A 24,079-nucleotide genomic window follows, 5' to 3' on the forward strand; every position below is an offset into this window, starting at 1 on the left:
TTATTCAGTATTTTCATCTAACTCCTCAATCGTTTCCGAAACGTTCGAACTTCGTATAATCGCACTTAAGTCGTGCGTTACTCGAGCAATTCGAGCCGCAGCTTTAAACTTAATAGCCACACGTTGCTTTTCAGTTTTCTTTTTCCACTAAAACAGTGATAAAACACGTATTGAAGTCTTATTTTAAAAAATTAATTATATCCCACTTTCTCTTTCGCGTGAAATGCAAGTAATGAATTTTTATATTTCTTCTTACTATCTTATAATAAATAAAATATGTAAAAACTGCTCTGATAGTCGGAATGGATAACTACACTAATATTAGCACCAACCGCTACACAATAATTCCCTATACTTTACGTTAAGTGTAAATTAATATATTCATCTACTGGATATAGTTACAAATAAAGAAATTTATACTTCAATTTGTTTTTTACATAAATATAAACTATAAAACCTATAATAGAAATACGTGTAAAAAATATTACTATCAATCAACCTATCAAATAAACGCAATTCTGGTGAAAAAAATTGATTGAAGATTTTCTGTGGGTATTTTCTAAATGTAGTTGGCACATAAATTAACTAAATTTGATACTTCCCTTTCCACCAAAGTAAGATAGAGTAGGAGAGGAAGAATATCATGGTCGAGTGTTTTGAGAGAACGTTTTAAGTTTGTATCTTATATCCGTGTTACATGTGTGGTTTTATATTTTTGGAAAACAAATGAAGTAAGGTAATTTTCGTCAGTTTTGCCAAAAATTATATATACCTTTAATTTCGTTATTCGATGTACCGCTTTGTATACAGCAATAACGATTTGTATTACTCTTAAACAGAATGTTGTGATAACTAAAATTTTGACAAAAACGATTGTAAATAAGTGTTTCAAAGTGTTTTAAATTCTGTTAAACGAAATACTTGTAGCCAGTTAGCTTTATAAAGCTTGGTAACCATTTTAAAACGATTTTACTCGACAACGCGGCAAGTGTTTATCCTAACCTATTTCGATAGTTGACAAATCTGTGACCGTATTAGGAACTAAAAATGTTTCATTTCAATTGCAATATTATCTATAAAAATTTGCCAGATGGTTATTAGAAAGGAAACCAATGAGAAATACAAATTATTTCGTTTACGTGTGCAGTTTCTATGATGTCTTCGAAAGTATGTATTGTTGGGTCAAGAATGTGATAAGTTGATAGTGTTAAGAATTGTTTACTTACATCTTCATCGCGAGATGGTAAGCCTGCAACATACTCTTTCATTTTTTCTTTTTTGGGATCCACTATAGCTAAAACAGATACACAACCATCGACTGTACCCAGAACTATGCTTTTACCGTCATAAGTGCTATCAATTGCACTTAATTCTGCTTGAACTCTGTAATTTGCTATCATTTCACAATCCGCGGATCTAAAAATTAAATATGTAGCTAAGTTTCATTCGTTTCGCAAATTTGATATATATTTTTACCTAAATACACGTATAGTTTTTCGTCCACTGTGATAATAAAGAACATATTCATCCGTACGGTTGAACATAGATATTACAGTGAATACTCCCTCTGCTACTTTTGGAATGTAAGTCATTACACTGGCACCTTTCTTTAACTCTAGAAGCTCTAAACCTCCCCTATAACAATAATAATATTAAATTTTTATCTTATACAGGTGTCCCTCGAGTTACGCGGAAAAAATTGCGGGAATGCTCGAGTTACGCGGTTTCGGAGTAATTTTACTTAAAAAGAGAATATACAGGTTGTTCGACCACCCCTAGGAAAAATTTTAATGGAATATCCTAGAGGCCAAAATAAGACGAAAATCAAGAACACCAATTTGTTGATGGAGGCTTTGTTAAAAAGTTATTAACCTCTTCCCGTGCCATTTACCTCGACGAAATCCGGGCCCAAACTATAGGTGCTAACGCGCGGTAAACAGATCAGACTGATACTAAAACTGTTTTGCAACAGAGGTTATAAGAATCGTGACCGACTCTTGTGGTGTACTGATAGGAACTAAAACTTGATCACGATCGCGATTTGCTGTCCGCGAGCCTGACTCGTGATGTTTACGTTTGGGCCGACTTTCTGTTCGCGAGTCTGGTTCGCCATATTCATGTTTGGGCCAAAATCTTCATCACGAGTCGGACTCGTTGAATCACGGGAAGGGGTTTACGTTTAAAGTTCCGCCCGTTCTGAATTTTTTTCTCGAAAATGCGCAGGATTTCGGGGGTATGTTTATTCACCAAAAATGATTGTAATTGACCCCCGCTACCGTAAATAATTTTTCCAGAACGATTAAAAATTTTTTTTTTTCATCGAAAAATTTAGGCATCTGATTAAATTTTCGGTAAGGAATTTTTTTCTCGAAAGTACGCAGGATTTCGGGGGTATGTGTAATGACCAAAAATGATTGTAATTGACCCCCGCAACCGAAAATAATTTTTCCAGAACGATTTAAAATTTTTGAATTTAATTGTTAATAACTTTTTAACGAAGCCTCCATTAACAAATTGATATTCTTGATTTTTGTCTTATTTTAGCCCCTAGAATCCCTTATTAAATAGATGAATGTTTTTAAATAAAAAAGATAATAGATATTTTACAATAAAAAACAAATAAGTCTCGACTTAACCGCGTAACTCGAGGGATGCCTGTAATAAATTTTAAGTTGCAAAATCTACCTGCTGGGTGCATATAATGTGTATTTTCCATCTTTGCTAACATTTCCACTCCATTTCGGAATTGTACGGACAATTTTCTTTTTGTTTATATCTAAAATAATACCTTTGTCCAACCCGATTATTCCTACCCATTGTGGTTTATTTGGCATGGGAGTGATGCACACAATATCCTATTAAAACGCGAGCAGTATACAAAAATATTTCCATACAGTAAATAAAAAAAAAAAAAAGTAGATTGTTCTAATACTATTCTTCTTACTTTGAATCCTGGCAACTTTACGGGAACCTTGCTAATCAATGCACCCGTTTTTGCATTATAAATTATAACACAATCTCTGTTACCCTTATCCGCTGCCGGAGCAATCAAGAAAGAATTGTCGGATGTGACTACAACGTTTCTGAACGGTGTACCTGTTTGACTTCTGACCGGATACTCCAACGAAAATATTGTTTTTCCATCTGATGATCGAACCAAAATAATTAGCAACGATTTCTAATATCTTTGTTAATTACGAACGTACCCGGAATCGCTCTTATGACAAGCGTAGCAACCGTTTTCATGTTCTCTACACCAACGGGATTCTTAGGTCTCGAAACAGCTATAAACTTGGACGAATTATCAATCAACGTTAACTGTCTTATGTTTTGTTGTTCCTCTTTAAACAACACTTGCTCTGTAATTCTGTTCCATATCAATACGTTGCCCGATTCTGTTGAAACGATATATCTAAAACGAAATATCCTAATGAAGCATTTACTCCAAAATTGCACTTAGGTTATTGTGGAATTACTGACTTCCCATCGTGTGTTATGCAAGCATGAGTAACGATTGCCCCCAAAGGACTGTCCGCCAATTTTGAAATCAACTTCCCTGTATGCAAGTCCCAAATCCCCACACAGTCTCTGGTGACTATAGCTGCTAAGTTGCATTCCTCCGCGAGACTATTGATTCAAACAAGTGGTTCTAGCCATAAAGTTCATATCATATTCCCTTGCACTACTAACGCATCAAAATACCTTATCATGTCTATCTGCAACTCGTGTCTGTCTATCACGTGAACTTGTTCGAAAATGTTATTTATATTCCACACTTTGACGCTTCTGTCGATACTCGAAGTAACTACGCTGTTCCAATTCCCGATGGTCAATGCTTCCAACTGAATGATTCTAGCAAAGTGTGCGTCTAATATTTTTACCAGGTCAGTTGTTTCTAGATTCCAAACGTACAAGTTCTTCCTACGAAAGGGACGCGTTTCGATTATAGTCTTGTCTTCTTCCACGTTGTTCCTTTCAACGTATCCTTTAAGCGTACCTTACACCAGCGACCGCGTAATTCTTTGTACTGCTGACCATTATCGAATTGGAGCACATCATCCTCGTGCTGATGTTTCGAACCCCGTTCGGTAACATCAAGATGCACGCGTCGCTTTTGCTCTCTAAGAACCAAACGATAAAACCGTTTGCGCTCGTAGCCAGAAGCATCTCTTCCTCTCTGTCCAATTTCAACTGTAGCAAGTACTCGACGTCGTCGTTGAAGGCTCTGGGCATGTCGCAAACCCTTTCCCATTCCGAGGACGTCTCGTCGCAGGTGTACTTCGTGACTCGGTTGTCGGTTTTGGTCGTACAAGTGTACAAAACCGTTTTGTTCTTCGTCATCGTCAGAACGCTAGAAGATATTCCTCGATAAACGTTTCAAACACTAATTCCAACCTGATAGTTCACCTGTGCAAATGCAGAGGATCCAAAGATCCTTTCTTCCTGTACGTATGAAGAAGCATTCTAGTATCTTCTATACTCCCAGACCAAAACACCACTCTGTAATCGTCTAAACTCGAATGTTCCACGTCTGTGGGGAGTGTAAATCTCTCTGTATGGATTCTACTCCGACTGATAACGAACGAGTTATTCGTACTCACGCAAAATCGGCCACTTGTTCGAGTCCTCCGGGTTCGTGTGAGTCTCCAGCAAGTTCCCTCGTAAATCGAATCTACACCACCCCAGCTTGCCGCAGACAAAGAAAAATTGATTCATCAGATGAACCCCGCACACTGGATCGTCGTTCGGCAGGGGATTATCGATAATAACGAATTCGCTGGTCAAAGTGTTCAACACGACGCTCTGTTCAAACGATTACGTTTAATTATGCCGAAGAACGTATTCTCTAAATTTGTTGGCGTCTCTGAGCACCTGGTTGTTGGTGGTAAACGCGGCGGCGTATCTGTTGTCGGGACTCAGGACTAGGTGTTGCATAATTCCCTGTACGCCGGGATTAACGTCCCTGGCCATGTCGCTGGTGCTCAGATCCCAAGTGATGAACCGATTGGATATCGAGACCACGTATCGATAGTCCGACGTTAGGCAAAACCCGAACACAGCGAATTGATGGCCCTCCAGCGAATACTGAAAGACAACGGGGCTAGAAACGTTTCGTCGTGAAGAGTTTGTCGTCGAATTACTTTCAAGGGTCCCCCGGGTGTGTGTAGACAGTGATAAACCGGAAGCAAAGCGCAATCCTTGGCGCCGTCGTTGTCGCACGCTCGAAGCAACATTTTCACGTTCACGTTGCCCCCTATTTCGGGCAGTAATCGCCCGATTAGCTGGGGGGCAAGCATGTCCGGGTGGGAGCCTAGAATCGCGCCACCCAACCTGAGCGCGTCAGCCACCAGCATCAATTCTCTGGAAAAGAACCCATTCGTTCCTCCACGATTAGCGGTAAAAAGGATCTTCAGAATCAACGATATCAACCTTTTGTTGTGAATTTGAATTTTTATACGAATGTGCAAAATTTGAACGAAGCCTATGAGAAGAAAAGTTAAAGAAGTAAGCTTGCTACCTAACGATGCTCTGGTTGTCGATGAAGGTGCACGCGTCCTCGAAATCGGCGAGCACCGCTTGCAACGGGCAAGAACGGAGCTTGGCGTGCAGCCATTGATAGTTAAAGAGGACGTTCTCGAAAAGATCGTTGAATCGTCGCGATCTGACCAGGTGGAACGGTAGTTCGCCGAACTGAAAAGTCATAAGCGAATCAACGAGCATAGTATGCGTTAGACATCATTGTTTACCTTTCTTAAATTGTATCTGGTGATGGTGGAATCTTTCGAGTAGAATGCCAGGGGTTGTTCGGGTACTTTCCTGTCCGCCACACCTTCCTTGTCTGCCAAGTTGAATCTGAGAAATTTGGTCTTATTACCTTATACTTCGAAGCTCTAGAGTACCCATTTAGGTCGCCTGTAACAATTTTTATTGTTCACCTGTGCCTTTGAATCTCAGTGTACTTGAACGGTTTGGGGCGTCCGCCTCCCCAAATGCCCAGATAGTAATCGGCAATCATCGAATGGAAGTACATGGCCATGTTCATGTTTTTGAAGTATCTTTCCTTGGCGGCGTCTCTGAATTGTCTGTGGTACCAGTTGAGGACACTGACCCCGTCTGCTTCCCTTTCGCTCAAATAGTTGGGCAAATCGTTTCGTATCCTCGTCCACAGCAAAGGTGGAATCCGCCTCACCGGTGGCAAATGATACTGGTACACGTCGTCCAGCACTTTGTCGTCCAACGAGATCAAATCCTCGAGCTCCGACTCCGACAAGCCCGACTTGGCGGCAGTGATGTACGCCAACGCGTGGAACACCAAAATCTTACCGTGTTGCTTCTCGATCCTTTCGAATAGCATCATTATACTGTCCATCACGGTGCTCGTTAAGTGAGTGTTCGCTGGTTTCGTGTAGCTTCTCCACCTGCAGATCTCCGCGAACACCAGCTTGACGAAAATCGGTAAAGAGCACTTTGATATTGCGTTAGCCACCAGACGCCATTGATAGTTGTTCAGGTCTCTGTGGGCCGTTTTCATCCACATCCTACGAAAATTATTTACTACTTTGTTCAACACCAAACCTACCATCTGATCGGTTTGTAAAAGAGTGGAAGAAATTTGGAAATTTCAGTTTCCAGTAAAACTTTAGACCCGTGCAGTTTCGAAGCTACTAATGCTTTATTCAAAATTGAGCCACTGTTAGAGGCGGCAAAGCCTCCCCTTTGAAATGGTTTTTGGTTTTTGACGATACGACTTTCCGTTTTCGAGATATCGTAATTTATGTGAAAGGTAGTTTTTCTAATTCGACTGTCTCTGTCTCCGTCTGACGCGTCGCGTTGGGCCTCTCTCTCGCGCGTGAGTCGTGACCTAGTTACTACGGTCACGTGCGTAGAGAGAGTTCATTGACCTCGCGACGTAAACAAACGCTTCGAACCCTTCTATCTCCGAAACTAGACACCGCATCGACTTGAAACTAAAATCCTCATATCTCCGGAACTAATTACGCTATCGACTCGTACAAACACTCATTTTAAAAGGCATTTCATCCCCTATCCAATGACTATACCAACTACTATAATTTACGCTCCCTTCTATGTTTATTTTGCAATTTACTTTGACGCTATACACGTAAAGAAGTTTCAAATTTAACGTTAAAACGTTCTCGGTGAATTTCCTATTATTTTTACCTTATTACATCCATGGCTAGATCCTCGCCGAGAGCAACCACCTCGATAAAGTTCTCCTCCGTGTCTATCATCCTGCGTAGCAACTGATAATCGCGAGAGATCACGGGATTCGATTTCTCCGCCGCGCAAGACAGCATCATCTAAAATTACCCAACGGTTTTCGGCACGTGTTTAGAATGCTTTTTCGCGGAATCTCGGATACCTTGCAGTTCGTCGGAAGTCTGGTGGGCAGCCACGACAATTTGTTTCCCTGCACCCCCGTCAGTTGGTCGACGCTGTCCAAGAATAACAAAATCGGTTGCTCTACCGTGGCCAAAGTCAGCAAATATTTAAAGTAAGCTGTCAGTGGCACCAGATCGTCGGGGATTTCTTCAAAGGGCAACATGAAGTTGTAGGAAATCTACACGCAGGGGAACGGCTTCTGTCATGTCGTCGTTCGACATTGTCATCCATTCGCGTACTTACTTGCTGACAAATGGATATCAGCGTAGGTGTCAGGGCACTGCTGTCTGGAGTGGTGCCAAGAAATCGGATTATGTTGATTGGTCTCTTCCCAGTGAGCCACGTACCGCTCGTGAGACCTGCACTTTTCGCTAATAAAGACGTCTTCCCGCATCCTCCTTCCCCGTACAAAACCAAAGGCTTGTCGCTGTTGCCCAGCATGTACTCCTTGATCGTCACCAGAGTGTCTTCTCGGCCATAAAACACCTGAATATTGTTTCACACATCGATGACAAGACCGTAGATTTTAGAAACGAAACGTTATCTCGTCCAGAGTGTCTGATAAGAATGTTCGAGCACGTCTACCTTGACGGAATTGTTGCAAGCGTGGAGATGCTGCAACATCTCTGTTATGATTTGACCCTGTGCAGAGCTGTCCTCTTTTCTCATAGCTCGGTCCACCAACTTCACTATGTTTCGATAAAAGTGCGTTATGAAGTGTTGGAGGTACTCGCTGTGCGTTTCTGGGTCTAAACCTTCCCGGCCAATCCACTCCACGGTGTATCTGAGTGAAATTAAAAAGAGAGCTCGCTGTATAAAATCGTAATTATCAAATGATCTTTTGATCTTATGTTTACTTTCAATACCTCTCCAAATTGGTACTTTCGATCTTGTCCGGTAGCCTCTCGTCCCTTAAATTCGCCAACAACTTGCAGGCCTCGTTGTCCAAGCTTCGATTCAGTATATCTATGAACAGACTAGCCTTTCTCAAATTCTGAAGATTGATATTGTTTATGTATCGTACGTACGCCAAACAGTGATTCTTCGTGTTTTTAACGTTCAAAACGCCATTGATTACTTCTCTCTCGGTAACTGTACACAAAAATAAGAATTAACGAGCGCAACCGGGCGTTTTCTTTTGGTTCGATGTATCATACCGGACATGAAATAATTATGCATCGTGTCTTTGTCGAATTTCCCCGAGTTGTACAATGACTGTGCTCCCTTTCTGAACAGTTTCTGCATTTTCACCATGGTGTCCCACCAAATGGCCTGATCCTCCTGCTGTAGCTTTGGTATTCTCTATGTAATGTATCAATTTAGTACGTTTTTTATTACAGTTGTTCTCAATCTGTATTTTCTTACTTTATTGTTAAAATTCTTCAGAATCGACGATATCGGTTGTAAAATACTCGTTGGTGGTACCGCGTTGCTATCCTTTTTGTACCATTTATCCAGAAGACTCACGTCCATTCCCTGAGCTTCCAAGTCGCTGTGCAGCATCTCCAATTCAGAGCTAAGCACGTATGTTGGAATAGGACGATACCCGTATTTCTGTCCTAGAAACACCTAAGAAATCAAGACTAAATGCACCTAGTTCTGCCATAAGCTCTGTTACAAGTACATTTAGTTATTTGAAAAAAGATAAAAAACATTACTTTTAGGGAATCAGGAAATATTTCGTAAAATTGATCTAACTTGTTGACTGTTTGAATATCTCTTTGTGCTCAAACTGCAACATTATTCCCCCTAGTTTAGTTTAATTTTATGTCATGTCGCCATCTTGCATTTCAAAATTGATACAATCTTCGTAATTAACGTCCCAAAAAACCTTCATAACGACACCCATACCGATATTTAGGCGTATTTACACCATTGCAACGGTTTAGTGATAAGATAATAATTACGTACTTGCATGTTAAATTTAAAATTTCTAGATCAATTTACAAATTTTTCAAATCGTTCTAAAAAAGTTATTTTTGTTTGCAGGGGTCAATTACAATCATTTTTGGTCATTACACATATCCCCGAAATCCTACGCACTTTCGAGAAAAAAATTCGAGAAGACGTGAAATTTTTCGACAAAATTAAAAAATTTCAAATCGATCTGGAAAAATTATTTTTAATTGCAAGGGTCAATTACAATCATTTTTGGTGAATAGACATACCCTCGAAATCCTACCCAGTTTCTAGAAAAAAAAATCGAGAATGTGTGAAATTTTTCGACGGAAAAAAAGTTTCAAATCGTTTTGGAAAAATTATTTTCAGTTGCAGGGGTCAATTACAATCATTTTTGGTGAATAGACATACCCTCGAAATCCTACCCACTTTCTAGAAAAAAAATCGAGAATGTGTGTAATTTTTTGACGGAAAAAAAGTTTCAAATCGTTTTGGAAAAATTATTTTCAATTGCAGGGGTCAATTACAATCATTTTTGGTGAATAGACATACCCCCGAAATCCTGCCTATTTACGAGAAAAAAATTCAGTAAGGGCGGAACTTTAAACGTTAATAACTTTTTAACGAAGCCTCAATCAACAAATTGTTATTCTTGATTTTCGTCTTATTTTGGCTCCTAGAATCCCCCATTAAAATTTTTCCCATTATAGAAGATAAGTGTTTTGATACATTAAAAATTTAATATTAAATCGCGTTCCACGTTATTAAAATAAATTTATCCATTTTTTACCACAAAATTCGGTCCCATCGAGAGTCTCTGACAATTTTCAATCTCCCTCATACAGAGTTCCGTGGTCATGTGATCGTCGGTGGCTTCATCCCTTACACCCCATCTCATATCAACCACCTGAAATTCCATCGTTCGTTGATTAATTCGTCAACGTTCGTATAGTTAAAATTAGAATTAAATTTAGAACGTGGAATGTAACGTGGGTGTTCGAACTTTGGAAAGTTTTATGCTCGTGTGCACGGATCGGTACCTGGCACGATGAAAATCAATTGTTCCTTCAAGGGCAGCTGGTTATGTTTACACAATACAGATTTTGGCAACCTTTACTACCTATATCTACTCTCACACGTTTTTTAAATATATATATAAAATCAATATCCATGAACGACGCATTTCCAATCTACTCAGAATTTTTTCGACTAATCACCTGAAATTCTAATCCGTGTTTCTCTCTGCAGTAGTCCTTCAGTTTAGGGTAACACTGAGCCATTAATGTGTTCCGTTCCATCGTCGTGTCTAGATCAAAGTGTTCCTTATTTTTTAATCATAAGATCAAAGCTCGCGGAGTTTAGCAAAGTTTTATTCTCGAACAACAAATAAAAACGTTAAATTCACGCAGGTATAAAAAATCGAAGATTTGCTTACCGGTGAAAGTCGAGCTGGTGAATATTCTCACAATTTTGGAGCTAACCGCTGGCAGGGACTTCAAAGATCCCGCGAATATCGAGTCGATGATTGCCTCGTCCATTTTTTCACCCTTTCAACGCGTATTATATTCTGAATTGTCTATCAATCCAACCGTCGAGTTACAATTGCATCAGGTTACTCGTAACATTGCAGGGACACTGCGATCGTCTCCAGAACTCCGTGAGCATTTATAGGGTGTGGATATATATTCGTGTGTCGCAAACATTTCCATGTATATTTCCAATTCCGCCGACGCTGAATCAAACGGCAAGTTCCACCGTACGTTTTCGATCACAAATTTAAACTCGCTTCGCGCGAACACCCAAGAGCAACGTTATCATCGAGAAATCGTTTAACGAATAATTAGAACTCGAGGTGGACGACAGTGGCGGTTGCCAGGGATTGTTTACGGAGCGTTGAGTGCACCTCATTGATTTTAAGAAAATCAGTATATCGTACATGGGTGCGTTTAAAAAGTTCCCAGACTTCTTTTTATCAATTCGAAAATTTAATTTTACAACGTTGGTCGTTTTTTCCAATTTAAGAATTATGTCCTCTCTCTAATGTAATAAATAGTATTAAAAAAGAATTTAATTCTCAAGCACGATGTACGCTTTTGAGGGGCCATTTTTACCAAAAGTCCCGGAAGCGTTTCAATGGCACTATTTTCAACAGAAAAAGAAATGAATTTCGCGAAATTCTGTGCAGGTTTACTGATGGACCGGACGTAGCAGGAATCGAGATTTTGATTAAACGGTCAAAATGGCACCACCGGATCCAGTGACGCAAATGAACACGTACCGGTCGTACGTGACTATGCTGGCCGATCCAGTTTCCAAAGACGAACTGAAACTGAAGGCCGCCCAAGAACTGTCAGAAAACTTCGAGGTACCGAGATTGAACAATCGTTTCGTTTCTATTCTCTCGAAAGGTGGGAGAAACCGATCCCCCGGTTTTCTTGTTCGCAGGTGATCATGTGCTCCTCGCAATACCCGGCGTTTCTCGATCACATGATGAAAATATTTTTAAAGATCCTCCAAGAAGGCGAGCCTCACTTCATATCGGAGTACAACATCCAACAAGTCCGGAAATTAATTTTAGAAATGATACACAGATTGCCAAGCAACGATTACCTACGACCGTACGTAAAACAGATATTGAGTCTAATGTCGAAGCTGTTGGAGACCGACAACGAGGAGAACGTGTTGGTCTGCTTGAGGATCATCATCGAGCTGCACAAACAGTACAAACCGACCTTCAATCCGGAGGTAAGTGACCAATCGTTCGATGACGTACGCGACGTCTCTGTACGGAAGGGGTGTACTATTCTGTTGTTGCTTTCGCTCGTAGATACAATATTTTCTGCAATTTGTGAAATCCGTGTACAGCGAGTTACCAAAGAATTTGCCAAAAATATTCGAGCCTCGTCCGCCGTTAAGGGTGAAAGACTTGTCGGAGATAAACATAGAAGCACTCTTGAAAGAGACATTCACGATCACAGCTATACAGAGCGAGAAGAAAGCAGCTGACGGTACTGTCGTAACAGTAAGCATCGAACCTGTTTCATTGTCTGCTACAGCAAAGTACTTAGAGACTAATGACAGAAAACGTGTTCTATTTCAGTACAATCTCATTCCTAAAGCAGTAATGTCCCTTAAAGTACTCCAGGAACTGCCGATCATCGTTGTACTCATGAACCAATTATACAAGCAAAACGTTCACCAAGACGTGTCAGACTTTATTCCTCTCGTGATCACTACGATAACGCTGCAACCGAGTCCACAGCACAGAGCTTCGCCTGGATTCAACAAGGAAGTGTTCGTCGATTTTATGGGGGCGCAGATCAAGACTCTGTCGTTCTTGGCGTACGTGATTAGAGTCTATCAGGACGTGGTGTCCCAGCACAGTTCCATATTGGTGAAAGGTATCCTGGGTCTGTTCACCCTGTGCCCCATGGAAGTGGCGCATCTACGCAAGGAGCTGGTGATCGCGTCCAGGCACATTCTCGCCACGGATCTAAGGAACAAGTTTATCCCGCACATGGAATGTTTCTTCGACGAGGACATATTCATAGGACGAGGCTGGACCACCCACGAGTCTCTCAGACCGCTGGCGTACTCGACCCTGGCCGACTTGGTCCACCACGTTCGATTGCTACTACCGTTGAGCGACGTTTCCAGAGCGGTACACCTGTACAGCAAGAACCTGCTGGACCAGAGCCTTCCAACAGCCGTTCAAATGGTCTCCTGCAAGCTGCTGATGAACCTGGTCGACACTGTGAGGCAGAGATCCGACGCGGAGAACAGCACCCAAGGCAGAGAGCTGCTGATGCGTATCTTGTTGGTGTTCGTGTTGAAGTTTAAGACGATCGCGAAGATCTACATACCGATATTGCGCAACAAGGCCAAGCAGCTGATGCCCCCCGGGTTGGACATCAAAACGGAGGACGCGAAGGCCGTGATACCGGACCTGAACGACGACAAGGAGATCGGAAAGTCGAAATTCGGTTTCCCGTCCTCGCAGGCGATGAGCTACAACGTGGCGGATTACAGGAACTTGGTGAAGAGTTTGGTGCACGGCGCGAAAGCCATCACGTCGAACTGCATAAACAGCAAGACCGGCGAGGCGACGCAGTCCAACCAGTTCCAATCCAAGGAGACGTTGGTGTACATCAAGCTGGTGAAATGGGCGCTGCCGGCGTTGGATATTTACACGATAGGTCCACCCACGATCGGTGCTGTCGCGCAGCCTGGCAGACCGGCCCAGTCTCAGACGATACGCACGCGAGAGGAAAAAGAGGTTCTGGAGTTGTTCGGGAACGTGTTCACGCAGATGAACCCGCAGACGTTCCAAGAGATATTTTCCACCTCGATCGACTACATGGTCGAGAGGATCTTCAAGAACTGCGCGCTGCAGATCATCGGTAGCGCGTTTCTGTCCAGCCACACGATATCGTCCACGTTCGCGACGATACTGGTGGAGTATCTGCTGGAAAGGATGGGCGACATGGGCTCGAACGTGGAGAGGAGCAACTTGTACTTGAGGCTGTTCAAACTCGTGTTTGGCAGCGTGTCCCTTTTCCCGGCTGAGAACGAGCACATGCTGCGCCCTCACTTGAATCAGATCGTGAATCGAGCCATAGAACTGGCCATGTCCGCGAAGGAACCGTACAATTATTTTCTGCTGTTGCGCGCCCTGTTCAGATCCATCGGCGGCGGTTCCCACGATCTCCTGTATCAGGAGTTTCTGCCGCTGCTCCCGAACATGTTGGAGGGTCTGAACAGGTTGCAATCCGGTTTGCACAGACAGCACATGAAGGATCTGTTCGTGGAACTGTGCCTGACGGTTCCGGTGAGGCTCAGCTCCCTTCTGCCTTATCTACCGATGCTGATGGACCCGCTGGTCTCCGCTCTGAACGGAAGCTACTGTCTGGTCAGCCAAGGATTGCGAACCCTCGAGTTGTGCGTGGACAACCTTCAACCCGATTTCCTCTACGAGCACATACAACCGGTCAGAGCGGACCTGATGCAGGCGCTGTGGCGGACCCTGCACAATCCCACCGATCAGGCTCACGTAGCGTTCAGGGTTCTGGGAAAGTTCGGCGGCGGGAACAGGAAGATGATGATAGAACCGCAAAAGTTGGAGTACAACGATCGCGAGACCAACTCGCCGGCCATCGTCGTCTACTTTCAGGAGCCCACCAAACCGATAGATTTCACGGTGGATAAGGTAATAGAGACCGCGTTCAACGCCCTCAAGTCGAACAACACCGACTCGTTCTATCGCAGACAGTGCTGGGAGGTGATAAGTTGCTACCTGGCAGCCTCGCTCCGACTGGACGACAACAACGCCGTTCTCTACAAGCTGTTCATGCATCCCAGCTTCAAGGAGGGCAAGATTCCTCATCAGCAAGGACCTCATTACAAGTGTCCCGACGCTGTCGCGAGAAACGTTCAGCAGACAGCTCTGACCGGCCTGTTCGTCGCCGCGGAGATCAAAGAGCTGAGACACTCGGTGCTGGGCACCGTGGTGTCGATCGTCAGGCATTACACGATGGTCGCGATAGCCCAGCAAGCTGGTCCTTTCTGTTTGACCGGGAGGCAAGTTCGCATGCAGGGTCAGGATCCTCTCGTTCTGATCGACGCTCTGGCCGTCATTATGGGCCACGAGGAAAAGGAACTGTACAAATCCGGCCACCTGGCTCTGGTTCTGATCCTCGAAACCGCCACCAATATTCTGGGCTCGAAGGAACGGGCCTGCCAGTTGCCACTGATGGAGTACCTGGCTGAAAAGATGTGCTCCCTTTGCTACGAGCGCGCTTGGTACGCGAAGCTGGGCGGCTGCATAGCCATCAAGTTCTTGTTCGAGAGAATGGCCACGAAGTGGGTGCTGAATCACCTGTTCGTCTTTTTGAAAGCGCTGATGTTCGTGATGATGGACCTGACCGAGGAGGTGTCCAACGGCGCCATAGACATGGCTAAAGCCAATTTGGAAAAGATGCTGAGAGTATGCGTGAATCCTGGTATACAAGATGGGAACACGGAACTGATAGAGGCGCAGAACAAGAGCCTGTACGAGGTGACGCATGAATTGGTGCGACAGGTGACGTCGCCGCACACGATGGTAAGGGAACAAGCTATGGCGTCGTTGCGACTGCTCGCTGAGATACAAAACAAAACCGTGACGGAGGTGATGGAGCCACACAAGGAGGTTCTGGCGGATATGATTCCACCCAAGAAGCACCTGCTCCGACACCAACCGGCGAACGCTCAGATCGGTCTGATGGATGGGAACACGTTCTGCACCACGTTGAATCCGCGTCTTTTCACCATCGATTTAACCGTCATGGAGCACAAAGTGTTCTTCCAGGAGCTGCTGGCGCTCAGCGAGGCGGAGGACGCAAATCTGAACAAACTGCCTTGCTACAAGTCCGTCTCCAATCTGATTCCTCTGAGGAAGTCGGCGTTAAAGGCGCTCGCTGCCTGCCACTACATAATCGCCTGCCGCGAAAAGATCTTCGGCGTTCTTTACAAAGCGCTGGAGAAACCGAACGCGGAGCTGCAGGAGGCTGCTTTCGAGTGCATGCAGAAATTCATCGCCGGTTTCCAGATCGACATGGAGTCCGTTCACGCGATAATGCGACCGATGCTACTGACTCTTGGCGATCACAGGAACCTGAGTCTCAATTGCGTCAAGCGGCTGTCGTATTTGACGCAGCTGTTCCCCAGCACCTTCAGCATCACGCTCTGCGAACAGCTGCTCCAACACTTGAAGAAACTGTTGGAGAATCTGATACAGGCGCACAAAGGTATATCCAAGTCGGGAGAGAACGAGCAGAAGATAGCAACCATCATAGGAATCTTTCATGAAATTCCCGCTGCCACTCCGAAGTTCATCGATGTTCTGTGCAGGCTCGTTTTGCAGACGGAGAAGTCGTTGATGGTCGAGGTGTCCAGCCCGTTTCGTATTCCCCTGATGAAATTCCTGTTACGATACCCGACGGAGACCTTGAATTTGTTCTTGCATGACAATAACATCAAGGATCAGCAATGGAGCAGGTACTTGGAGTTCCTTGTGAAGCAAAAGGACGGGAAACCGTTTCGCGACGTGCTGCACAACAGCACGGCGAGGCTGATCACGATGCTGCTCGCCCATTCGCAAACGAACTCGAATTTGACTCACACGGACAAGAGCGAGCTACAGCATCAGGCTATTAAAATTATCGCCATACTGATCAAGTACGACGATCAATGGTTGTCGACCCAGAGTCAATTGGTGGGCGCGCTGAAACAGATCTGGTGCAACGACGAGTACCAGGCGTTGCACAAGAAAGTCGAAAGCGTGGATTATTGTCACTGGAAGGAGCCCAAGTTGATCGTTAAGATTCTGTTGCATTATTTCCGGCATCATCCGAACGACATCGATTTGCTTTTCCAGCTGCTCAGGGCGACCTGCGACAGATTCATACCCGATTTTCAGTTCCTGCGAGACTTCCTGGAGCACACTGTGGCGCAGGAGTACACGGTCGAGTGGAAACGAAGCGCCTTCTTCAGGTTCGTCGATCACTTCCCCACGAACAACCTGTCCCAAGAGCTGAAGGCCAACGTGCTGCAACTGATCGTCATTCCCTGTTTCGCTGTGAGCTTCGAGAGAGGCGAGGGCATGAAACTAGTCGGAGGCGCGCCGATGCCATATCAGGATAACCCAGAGAACGTCGTCTCGGTGTTCATCAGCAAGATCATCGATCCCGATAATCCATTCGGTTCCGCCGATTGCGTTCGTATCTCTCTGCTCCAGTTCTCGTGTCTGTTGGTGGAGCAAGCCTCCCAGCACATCCACGACGTCACCAACAAAAGACAAGGCAACAAGTTACGCAGACTGATGACGTTCGCGTGGCCCTGTCTGTTGGGCAAGAATTGCGTCGATCCCACGACGAGGTACCACGGTCACTTGCTCCTCAGTCACATAATCGCCAAGTTCGCCATTCACAAGAGGATAGTCCTCCAAGTGTTCCACAGCCTGTTGAAGGCCCACGCGTTGGACGCGAGGAACGTGGTGAGGCAAGCGTTGGAGATTTTAACGCCCGCCATGCCCGTAAGAATGGAGGACGGCAATACGATGCTGACGCATTGGACCAAGAAGATCATCGTGGAGGAAGGACATTCCATGCAACAATTGTTTCACATTCTCCAACTGGTGGTCAGACACTACAAAGTGTACTACCCGGTGAGGCACCATTTGGTCCAGCATATAGTGAACTCGATCCAGAGATTGGGATTCAGTCCGACTGCTACGATCGAGCACAGAAGATTGGCCGTCGAGTTAGCGGAGGTGATCATCAAGTGGGAATTGCACAGGATCAAAGACGAGGCCGAGAGTTCGGATTCCGGTGGGAACAGAACAACGTTGGGGTCCATGAAACGACCCATAAACGACGATCCCACGGGGACCAAACGCATGGCGACCCAGGCGGTCGCAGGCAACGCCGCGATACCTGTGATCTTGCCCAGGATAGAACCAGGATCAACGAAGCCCATCGAGAGGGCGCACGCCGACGCTATCTTGAACTTCTTGCTTCGTCTGGCTTGTCAGGTAAACGATGTCACGACGATTCACGGGAATCCCGGCGAACAGCTGTCCAGACGTTGCGTGGCTTTGTTAAAAATGGCTCTGAAGCCTGACGTCTGGCCCCAGTCGTGCGACCTCAAGCTTGCTTGGCTGGACAAGGTGCTCGCCAGCGTGGACAGCGCTCAGCCCAATTATGGCAACATCTGTACAGCTTTGGAGGTGCTGACGTTCCTCTTGGGCGTGATGAAGAGGGAGCAGATATTGGCGAGCTTCAAACCTTTGCAGCGTGGCATAGGCGCCTGCATCGCGAGCAGCAACACCAAAGTCATTCGACTGGTCCACGGACTGTTGTCGCGATTGATGACCATCTTTCCAGCCGAACCGACCTCCTCCACCGTTGCCTCCAAGTACGAGGAACTGGACACACTGTACACCACCGTTGGTAAATTCGTGGTGGACGGTTTGGCAACGTACGAGAAGGACACCGCGGCTACTCCCAGCACGTTATTCGGCACGTTGATGATGTTGAAGGCTGCCTGCACGAACAATCAAAGTTACATCGATCGACTCATAACACCGTTCATGAGAGTTTTGCATAGGATGGCCAAGGATCATCTGCAGTCGACTCAAACGGAGGCCAATCCGGTCGGCAGCGAGTTGCTGATCTTGAGCTTGGATCTCGTGAAGAATCGGGTGGTGGTGATGGGCGTGGAGATGCGAAAGTCGTTCATCGGTTCGATCCTGGTCGGTCTGATCGAGAAAACGCAGGACATAAAGGTGATGAAGGCGATCACGAAGATGCTCGAGGAATGGATGAAGAACAAGAACCCTATCGCGATGAACCAGGCGCCCAGCCTGCGGGAAAAGTCGATTCTGTTGGTGAAAATGATGCAATACGTGGAGAAACGTTTCCCGGACGATTTAGAGTTGAACAGGCAATTCTTGGAGCTGGTTAATTTCATTTACAGGGACGAAACGCTGAAATCGTCCGAGCTGACGTCCAAGCTGGAGCCAGCGTTCCTGTCGGGTCTGCGATGCGTCCAGCCTCAGATCCGTGCGAAATTCTTCGAGGTGTTCGACGGGTCCATGAGGCGGCGGCTTCACGACAGACTCTTGTATATTATTTGCAGCCAGAGCTGGGACGCGATCGGTCCACATTACTGGATCAAGCAGTGCATCGAGTTGCTCCTGGTCACGGCGAACTCGTCCACTCAGATCCAGATGTCCAACCAGGACACGTTGTTGCCCAGCGTGACGTCCGTGATCAACATGGCGGACAGCGAGGAGCACAAGAACTTCATGATATACAGTTCCATCAAGGAGGAGCCTCAAGACATCTCGGACGCGGTGGACGTGAAGGACGAGCTTCTGGATATGGACCTGTCCAACGTGGACTCGACCATCGTCCCGGACGAGATCGCCAACGCCGGGAAGGCGACGTTGACGCAGCTGATCGCTAAGCAAGGCGAATTCATCGATTACGCGAAGAAGATAAGGACGGAGCAACTGTTGCTGGCCGCGGCGCAACTTTGTCACATGGACACCAACTTGGCGGAACGTGTTTGGCTGGACACGTTCCCCAGGATATGGGGCATCCTGGACGAGCATCAGCACAACACTCTGATCGCCGAGGTGGTACCTTTCATTTGCAGCGGCACCCACGTCATTCAGAAAGACTGCCACCCGAGCGCCATTGCTACCTTCGTCGAGGCGATATCACACTGCAATCCCCCGGTGCCCATGCGACCAGCTCTGATGAAGTATCTGGGCAGATCGCACAACCTCTGGCACAGAATGACCCTGAGCCTTGAACAGATGGCGTTCGACAATGGGAACAACCAATTCAAGATCAAGAGGGAGTCGGACTGCTACGACTTCGAGCCCGACAATAGCCCTCATGCTGAGATTTTGGACTCGTTGTCGGACATGTACTCGCTGCTGTGCGAGGAGGACATGTGGTCCGGCCTCTGGCAGAAACACGCTCATTACAAAGAAACCCTACAGGCGACCGCCCTCGAGCAGCAGGGATTCTTCGAGCAAGCTCAAGGAGCCTACGACGTGGCGATGACTAAATTCAAGCAGGACTACGTGTCCACCCCGGCTCCTTTCAAGATACAACGGGAAGCAATGCTCTGGGAGCAACATTGGATAAGATGCGCGAAGGAATTGAATCAATGGGACCTGTTACTGGACTATGGTAGCAAGAAGGCGGAGAAGAATCCGTTTTTAATTTTAGAGAGCTCTTGGCGCATACCCAATTGGACGATGATGAAGGAGGCTCTCGCCCAGGTGGAGCACAATTGCCCAAAGGAAATGGCTTGGAAGGTACAATAAACAGTTGATTTTAGTTGCTTCTTAAATTATCTACATATGTTTCTGATCAATTGTATCTTCGTAGGTAAATTTGTATCGTGGTTTCCTGGCGATATGCAACAGCGAGGATCAACACTTGAGCACGGTGGAACGATACGTGGAGCTCGCCTCCGGTCTCTGCATGCGCGAGTGGCGTAGGTTGCCACATATAGTGAGTCACGTGCACTTACCGCTGCTTCAAGCCGCTCAACAGATCATGGAGCTGCAAGAAGCGATGCAGATCCATCAGGGATTGTTGCATGGTAGAAGCACGTCGTTGCACGATATGAAGGCGATCGTGAAAACCTGGAGGAATCGGCTGCCCGTGATAGCCGACGACCTGAGTCACTGGTCGGACATATTCACCTGGCGGCAGCACCATTACACGTTCATCTCGAGCCATTACGATTCGCAGCAGGATCAGACGACCAACCATTCGATGCTCGGCGTGCACGCGTCCGTCCAGGCGATCATTCACTTTGGTAAAATAGCCAGAAAGCACAATCTTTGCGGCGTGTGTTTGGACTCTTTGTCGAGGATCTACACGATACCTAGCGTCCCTATCGTCGACTGCTTCCAAAAGATCCGACAGCAGGTGAAATGTTACCTCCAAATGGCTTCCGTTAGCGGGAAGAACGAGCTACAGGAAGGCTTGGAAGTGATCGAGTCGACGAACCTTCGATACTTCACGAAGGAGATGACTGCCGAGTTCTATGCGTTGAAAGGAATGCTGTTGTCGCAAATCGGTCGATCCGACGACGCGAATAAAGCCTTCTCCGCTGCCGTTCAGCTGCACGACACTTTGGTGAAAGCCTGGGCCCTGTGGGGCGATTACTTGGAGCATATATTCACGCGGGACGCGCGTCAGATATCCATCGGGATCTCGGCGATCACCTGCTTTCTTCACGCCTGTAGGCATCAAAACGAGTCCAAGTCCAGAAAGTACTTGGCGAAAGTCTTGTGGTTGCTCACGTACGACGACGACAAGTTCTCTCTGATGGAGGCTGTGGACAAATACGCGGTGGGAGTTCCTCCGATTCAGTGGCTACCCTGGATACCTCAACTGTTGATGTGTTTGGTTCGACATGAGGGCAACGTTATCTTGAATCTACTGAGCCAAGTCGGAAGGGTGTTCCCCCAGGCGGTTTACTTTTCTATTAGAACTCTGTACCTTACCCTGAAGATCGAGCAACGCGAGAGGTATAAAAGCGCTGAGTTAGCCGCGGGGAAGAACCAGGAGGGCGTCGAGGGACGTGGAACTGCGGGGAATGTACAGCAACAAGGAGTACCTGAAACGGGGCCAATTCGAGCCACACCGCCGATGTGGAGATGCTCGAAGATCATGCACATGCAAAGGGACATTCATCCTACGATTCTGTCTAGCTTGGAGGGCATTGTAGATCAGGTTAGGTCGGATTAGTTGGTAGTCGCGTTGTTATTTATTACCAAAATTGAATTAATAAATTTTGTAGATGGTATGGTTCCGCGAAACGTGGTACGAGGAGGTTCTGAGGCAGCTCAGGCAAGGTCTGGCCAAGTGTTACGCGATAGCGTTCGAGAACCGTGGTGCCGTGAGCGAAGCTACCATTACCCCCCACACGCTGAACTTCGTTAAGAAGCTGGTCTCGACCTTCGGAATTGGAATCGGTAAGGCAGGCGTCCGGATCTCTAAAATTTTCCGAACGAAATAAATTGTCAAGAACGATTTCTATAAATCGTAGAAAACATATCCTCGTCTCAAAACGTGAACAACACATTTGGCTCAGCGGCTTCAGAATCCTTGGCGCGCAGGGCACAAGCTACCGTCCAAGATCCCGTTTTCCAGAAGATGAAAGGTCAATTCACCAGCGACTTCGATTTTACCGTCCCCGGGGCAAGGTTGCTTCACAATTTGATCAGCAAGCTCAAGAAGTGGATCAAGATCCTCGAAGGGAAGACGAAACAGTTACCAAAGTAAGTATAGTTCTACAAAAGCTAACGTTTGCTTCTGAACAATGGTCGATCAACGAACAATTCTCAACAGATCGTTTCTGATCGAGGAGAAGTGCCGGTTCCTGAGTAACTTCAGTCTGAAAACTGCCGAGGTCGAGCTTCCCGGTGAATTCTTGTTGCCCAAGCATTCTCACTACTACGTGAGGATAGCCAGGTTCATGCCAAGGGTCGAAGTCGTTCAACGACACAACACCGCCGCCAGGAGGCTACGTATTCGCGGTCACAACGGTCGCCTCTATCCTTATTTAGTGGTGAACGACGCAGGGCTGGGGGACGCGAGACGCGAAGAACGCGTTCTCCAGTTGCTGCGTATGTTGAATCACTACCTGGCCAAACAGAAAGAAACCTCCAGGAGGTTCTTGCACTTCACCGTGCCTCGCGTGGTCGCGGTCTCGCCGCAGATGCGACTCGTCGAAGACAATCCCGCGTCGGTCTCTTTGCTGGACATTTACAAACAAGGCTGTGCGAAATTAGGAATAGAACACGACGCGCCAATAGCTAGGTACTACGACAGATTGGCGACGGTGCAAGCTAGGGGCGCGCAAGCGAGTCATCAAGTCTTGAGGGACATTCTGAAAGAGGTGCAAACGACCATGGTTGCCAGGACTATGCTCAAGGATTGGGCGATTAAAACATTCCCGGGTGCCACTGATTATTGGACTTTCAGAAAAATGGTAATATTATACGCGACGATGAATCAAAGTATAATATCGGGTACCTAAATATTCCAACGTGTTTTCGTGTTACAGTTTACTTTGCAATTATCTCTGGCTTGTTTCGCGGAGTACGTACTTCACCTGACAAGATTAAACCCGGATATGATGTACGTGCACCAGGACTCGGGTCTCATCAACATTGCTTACTTCAAGTTCGACGTTGACGACACGTCGGGCGAGCTGGACGCCAACAGGCCAGTTCCATTCCGTCTGACTCCGAATATTCTCGAGTTCCTCACAAGTACAGGTTCGTAAAATGTGCAAGAAGCAATCTCGTTCGATGCAATACTGAAATAAACTCACCTGGTGCAGGTGTCTCCGGGCCGTTGACTGCCAGTGCCATCGCCACTGCACGTTGTTTGGTGCAACCGTCGTTCAAAGTGCACACGATATTACGCGCCATCTTACGGGACGAAGTAATCGCAGATCATAACAAGAAGCAAGAGGACGCGGAGAATGCATCTCAAGCCCCGACGGACATGAAGGGTGAACTTTTAATAACGATGGTAAGTCGCGCGGTCACAGCTATCGTCGCGAGGCTGAACTCTTTGGCAAACTTTGACGGGACTGACAGCAAGGTCAGTACGCTGGTCGCTGCAGCCAACAGCCACGACAATCTGTGCAGAATGGATCCATCTTGGCATCCGTGGTTGTAAATGCGTTCTCCAACGGGCCTAATTGTGCTTCCAGTCTTCAACAAATACGGAAGAATATCGGCGAGCGTAGATGTTTCTCGCGGTATCTGTGCAAAATCTGTATTATTTCTATTAATTTGGATTTCATGCGAGAAACATCTACGTCCATTGGTATTCCTCGTCCTTCGGATCTCTTGATTTGTACGGTTTTCTTTTAAAATTCATTGCTTTTTTTTTTTTGTAATTTCAGTCGCAAAAATACTATATTTCATGTAAATATTACGTAGGAGCGGTAAGGAATCACTTACAAGACACATTTTTAGTTGTGGCGGACAAAATGGTTTGACTGTATTCTTACATCGACTTTATGTCAGTCATTTATCCGCGTACAACATGTTTATATAATGTAAAAATTCTCGTCTCGGGAATACTCCATGTATCATTTACTGTACATAATTTTAAATGTAAGAGTTATTTATAGATCTGTTTATAAATTTAAAACAAGAAATAAAACCTCTGAAACAATTACCCCTTCT

The 24,079-nt window shown here is 45.8% G+C and overlaps 2 protein-coding genes across 2 annotated transcripts; one reads left to right on the forward strand and one right to left on the reverse strand.

The window, feature by feature from the left end:
- On the reverse strand, positions 1-10,952 carry LOC122396085 (NACHT and WD repeat domain-containing protein 2). Its single transcript, XM_043394206.1, has 26 exons — positions 10,739-10,952; positions 10,521-10,609; positions 10,094-10,210; positions 8,770-8,973; positions 8,562-8,706; positions 8,271-8,496; positions 7,990-8,188; positions 7,648-7,890; positions 7,385-7,582; positions 7,183-7,322; positions 5,937-6,539; positions 5,748-5,853; positions 5,519-5,691; positions 5,142-5,361; positions 4,873-5,085; positions 4,602-4,803; positions 4,408-4,531; positions 3,998-4,351; positions 3,703-3,921; positions 3,481-3,627; positions 3,207-3,412; positions 2,945-3,144; positions 2,686-2,855; positions 1,477-1,635; positions 1,227-1,416; positions 1-147 (listed from the first exon to the last, which is right to left on the reverse strand). Exons 1-26 carry the CDS (start codon positions 10,839-10,841, stop codon positions 1-3), a joined length of 5,097 nt encoding a protein of 1,698 aa, XP_043250141.1. The 5' UTR covers positions 10,842-10,952.
- Positions 642-24,056, forward strand: LOC122396084 (transformation/transcription domain-associated protein). The gene is made up of 11 exons (XM_043394205.1): positions 642-736; positions 11,489-11,668; positions 11,749-12,048; positions 12,131-12,325; positions 12,404-20,173; positions 20,247-21,605; positions 21,673-21,847; positions 21,922-22,153; positions 22,224-22,866; positions 22,942-23,155; positions 23,221-24,056. The coding sequence occupies exons 2-11, from the start codon at positions 11,543-11,545 to the stop codon at positions 23,562-23,564; spliced, it is 11,358 nt and encodes a 3,785-aa protein (XP_043250140.1). The 5' UTR covers positions 642-736; positions 11,489-11,542; the 3' UTR covers positions 23,565-24,056.
- The last annotated feature ends 23 nt before the right edge of the window (positions 24,057-24,079 follow it).

This window comes from Colletes gigas, unplaced genomic scaffold, assembly GCF_013123115.1.
Source record: "Colletes gigas isolate AHSC1104 unplaced genomic scaffold, ASM1312311v1 Colletes_gigas_Sc00007, whole genome shotgun sequence".
Lineage (NCBI taxonomy): Eukaryota > Metazoa > Arthropoda > Insecta > Hymenoptera > Colletidae > Colletes > Colletes gigas.

Bases quoted from the DNA above. Each gene is read 5' to 3' on its own strand.
- LOC122396085 (XM_043394206.1), bottom strand. From the start codon at position 10,841: ATGGACGAGGCAATCATCGACTCGATATTCGCGGGATCTTTGAAGTCC. The intron at 10,211-10,520 runs GTGATTAGTCGA...ATGGAATTTCAG, and splicing joins AACACGGATTAGAATTTCAG to GTGGTTGATATGAGATGGGG. The intron at 8,974-10,093 runs GTAAAAAATGGA...TTGATTTCTTAG, and splicing joins CGATGGGACCGAATTTTGTG to GTGTTTCTAGGACAGAAATA.
- LOC122396084 (XM_043394205.1), top strand. From the start codon at position 11,543: ATGGCACCACCGGATCCAGTGACGCAAATGAACACGTACCGGTCGTAC. The intron at 12,049-12,130 runs GTAAGTGACCAA...TTTCGCTCGTAG, and splicing joins AACCGACCTTCAATCCGGAG to ATACAATATTTTCTGCAATT. The intron at 20,174-20,246 runs GTACAATAAACA...GTATCTTCGTAG, and splicing joins CAAAGGAAATGGCTTGGAAG to GTAAATTTGTATCGTGGTTT.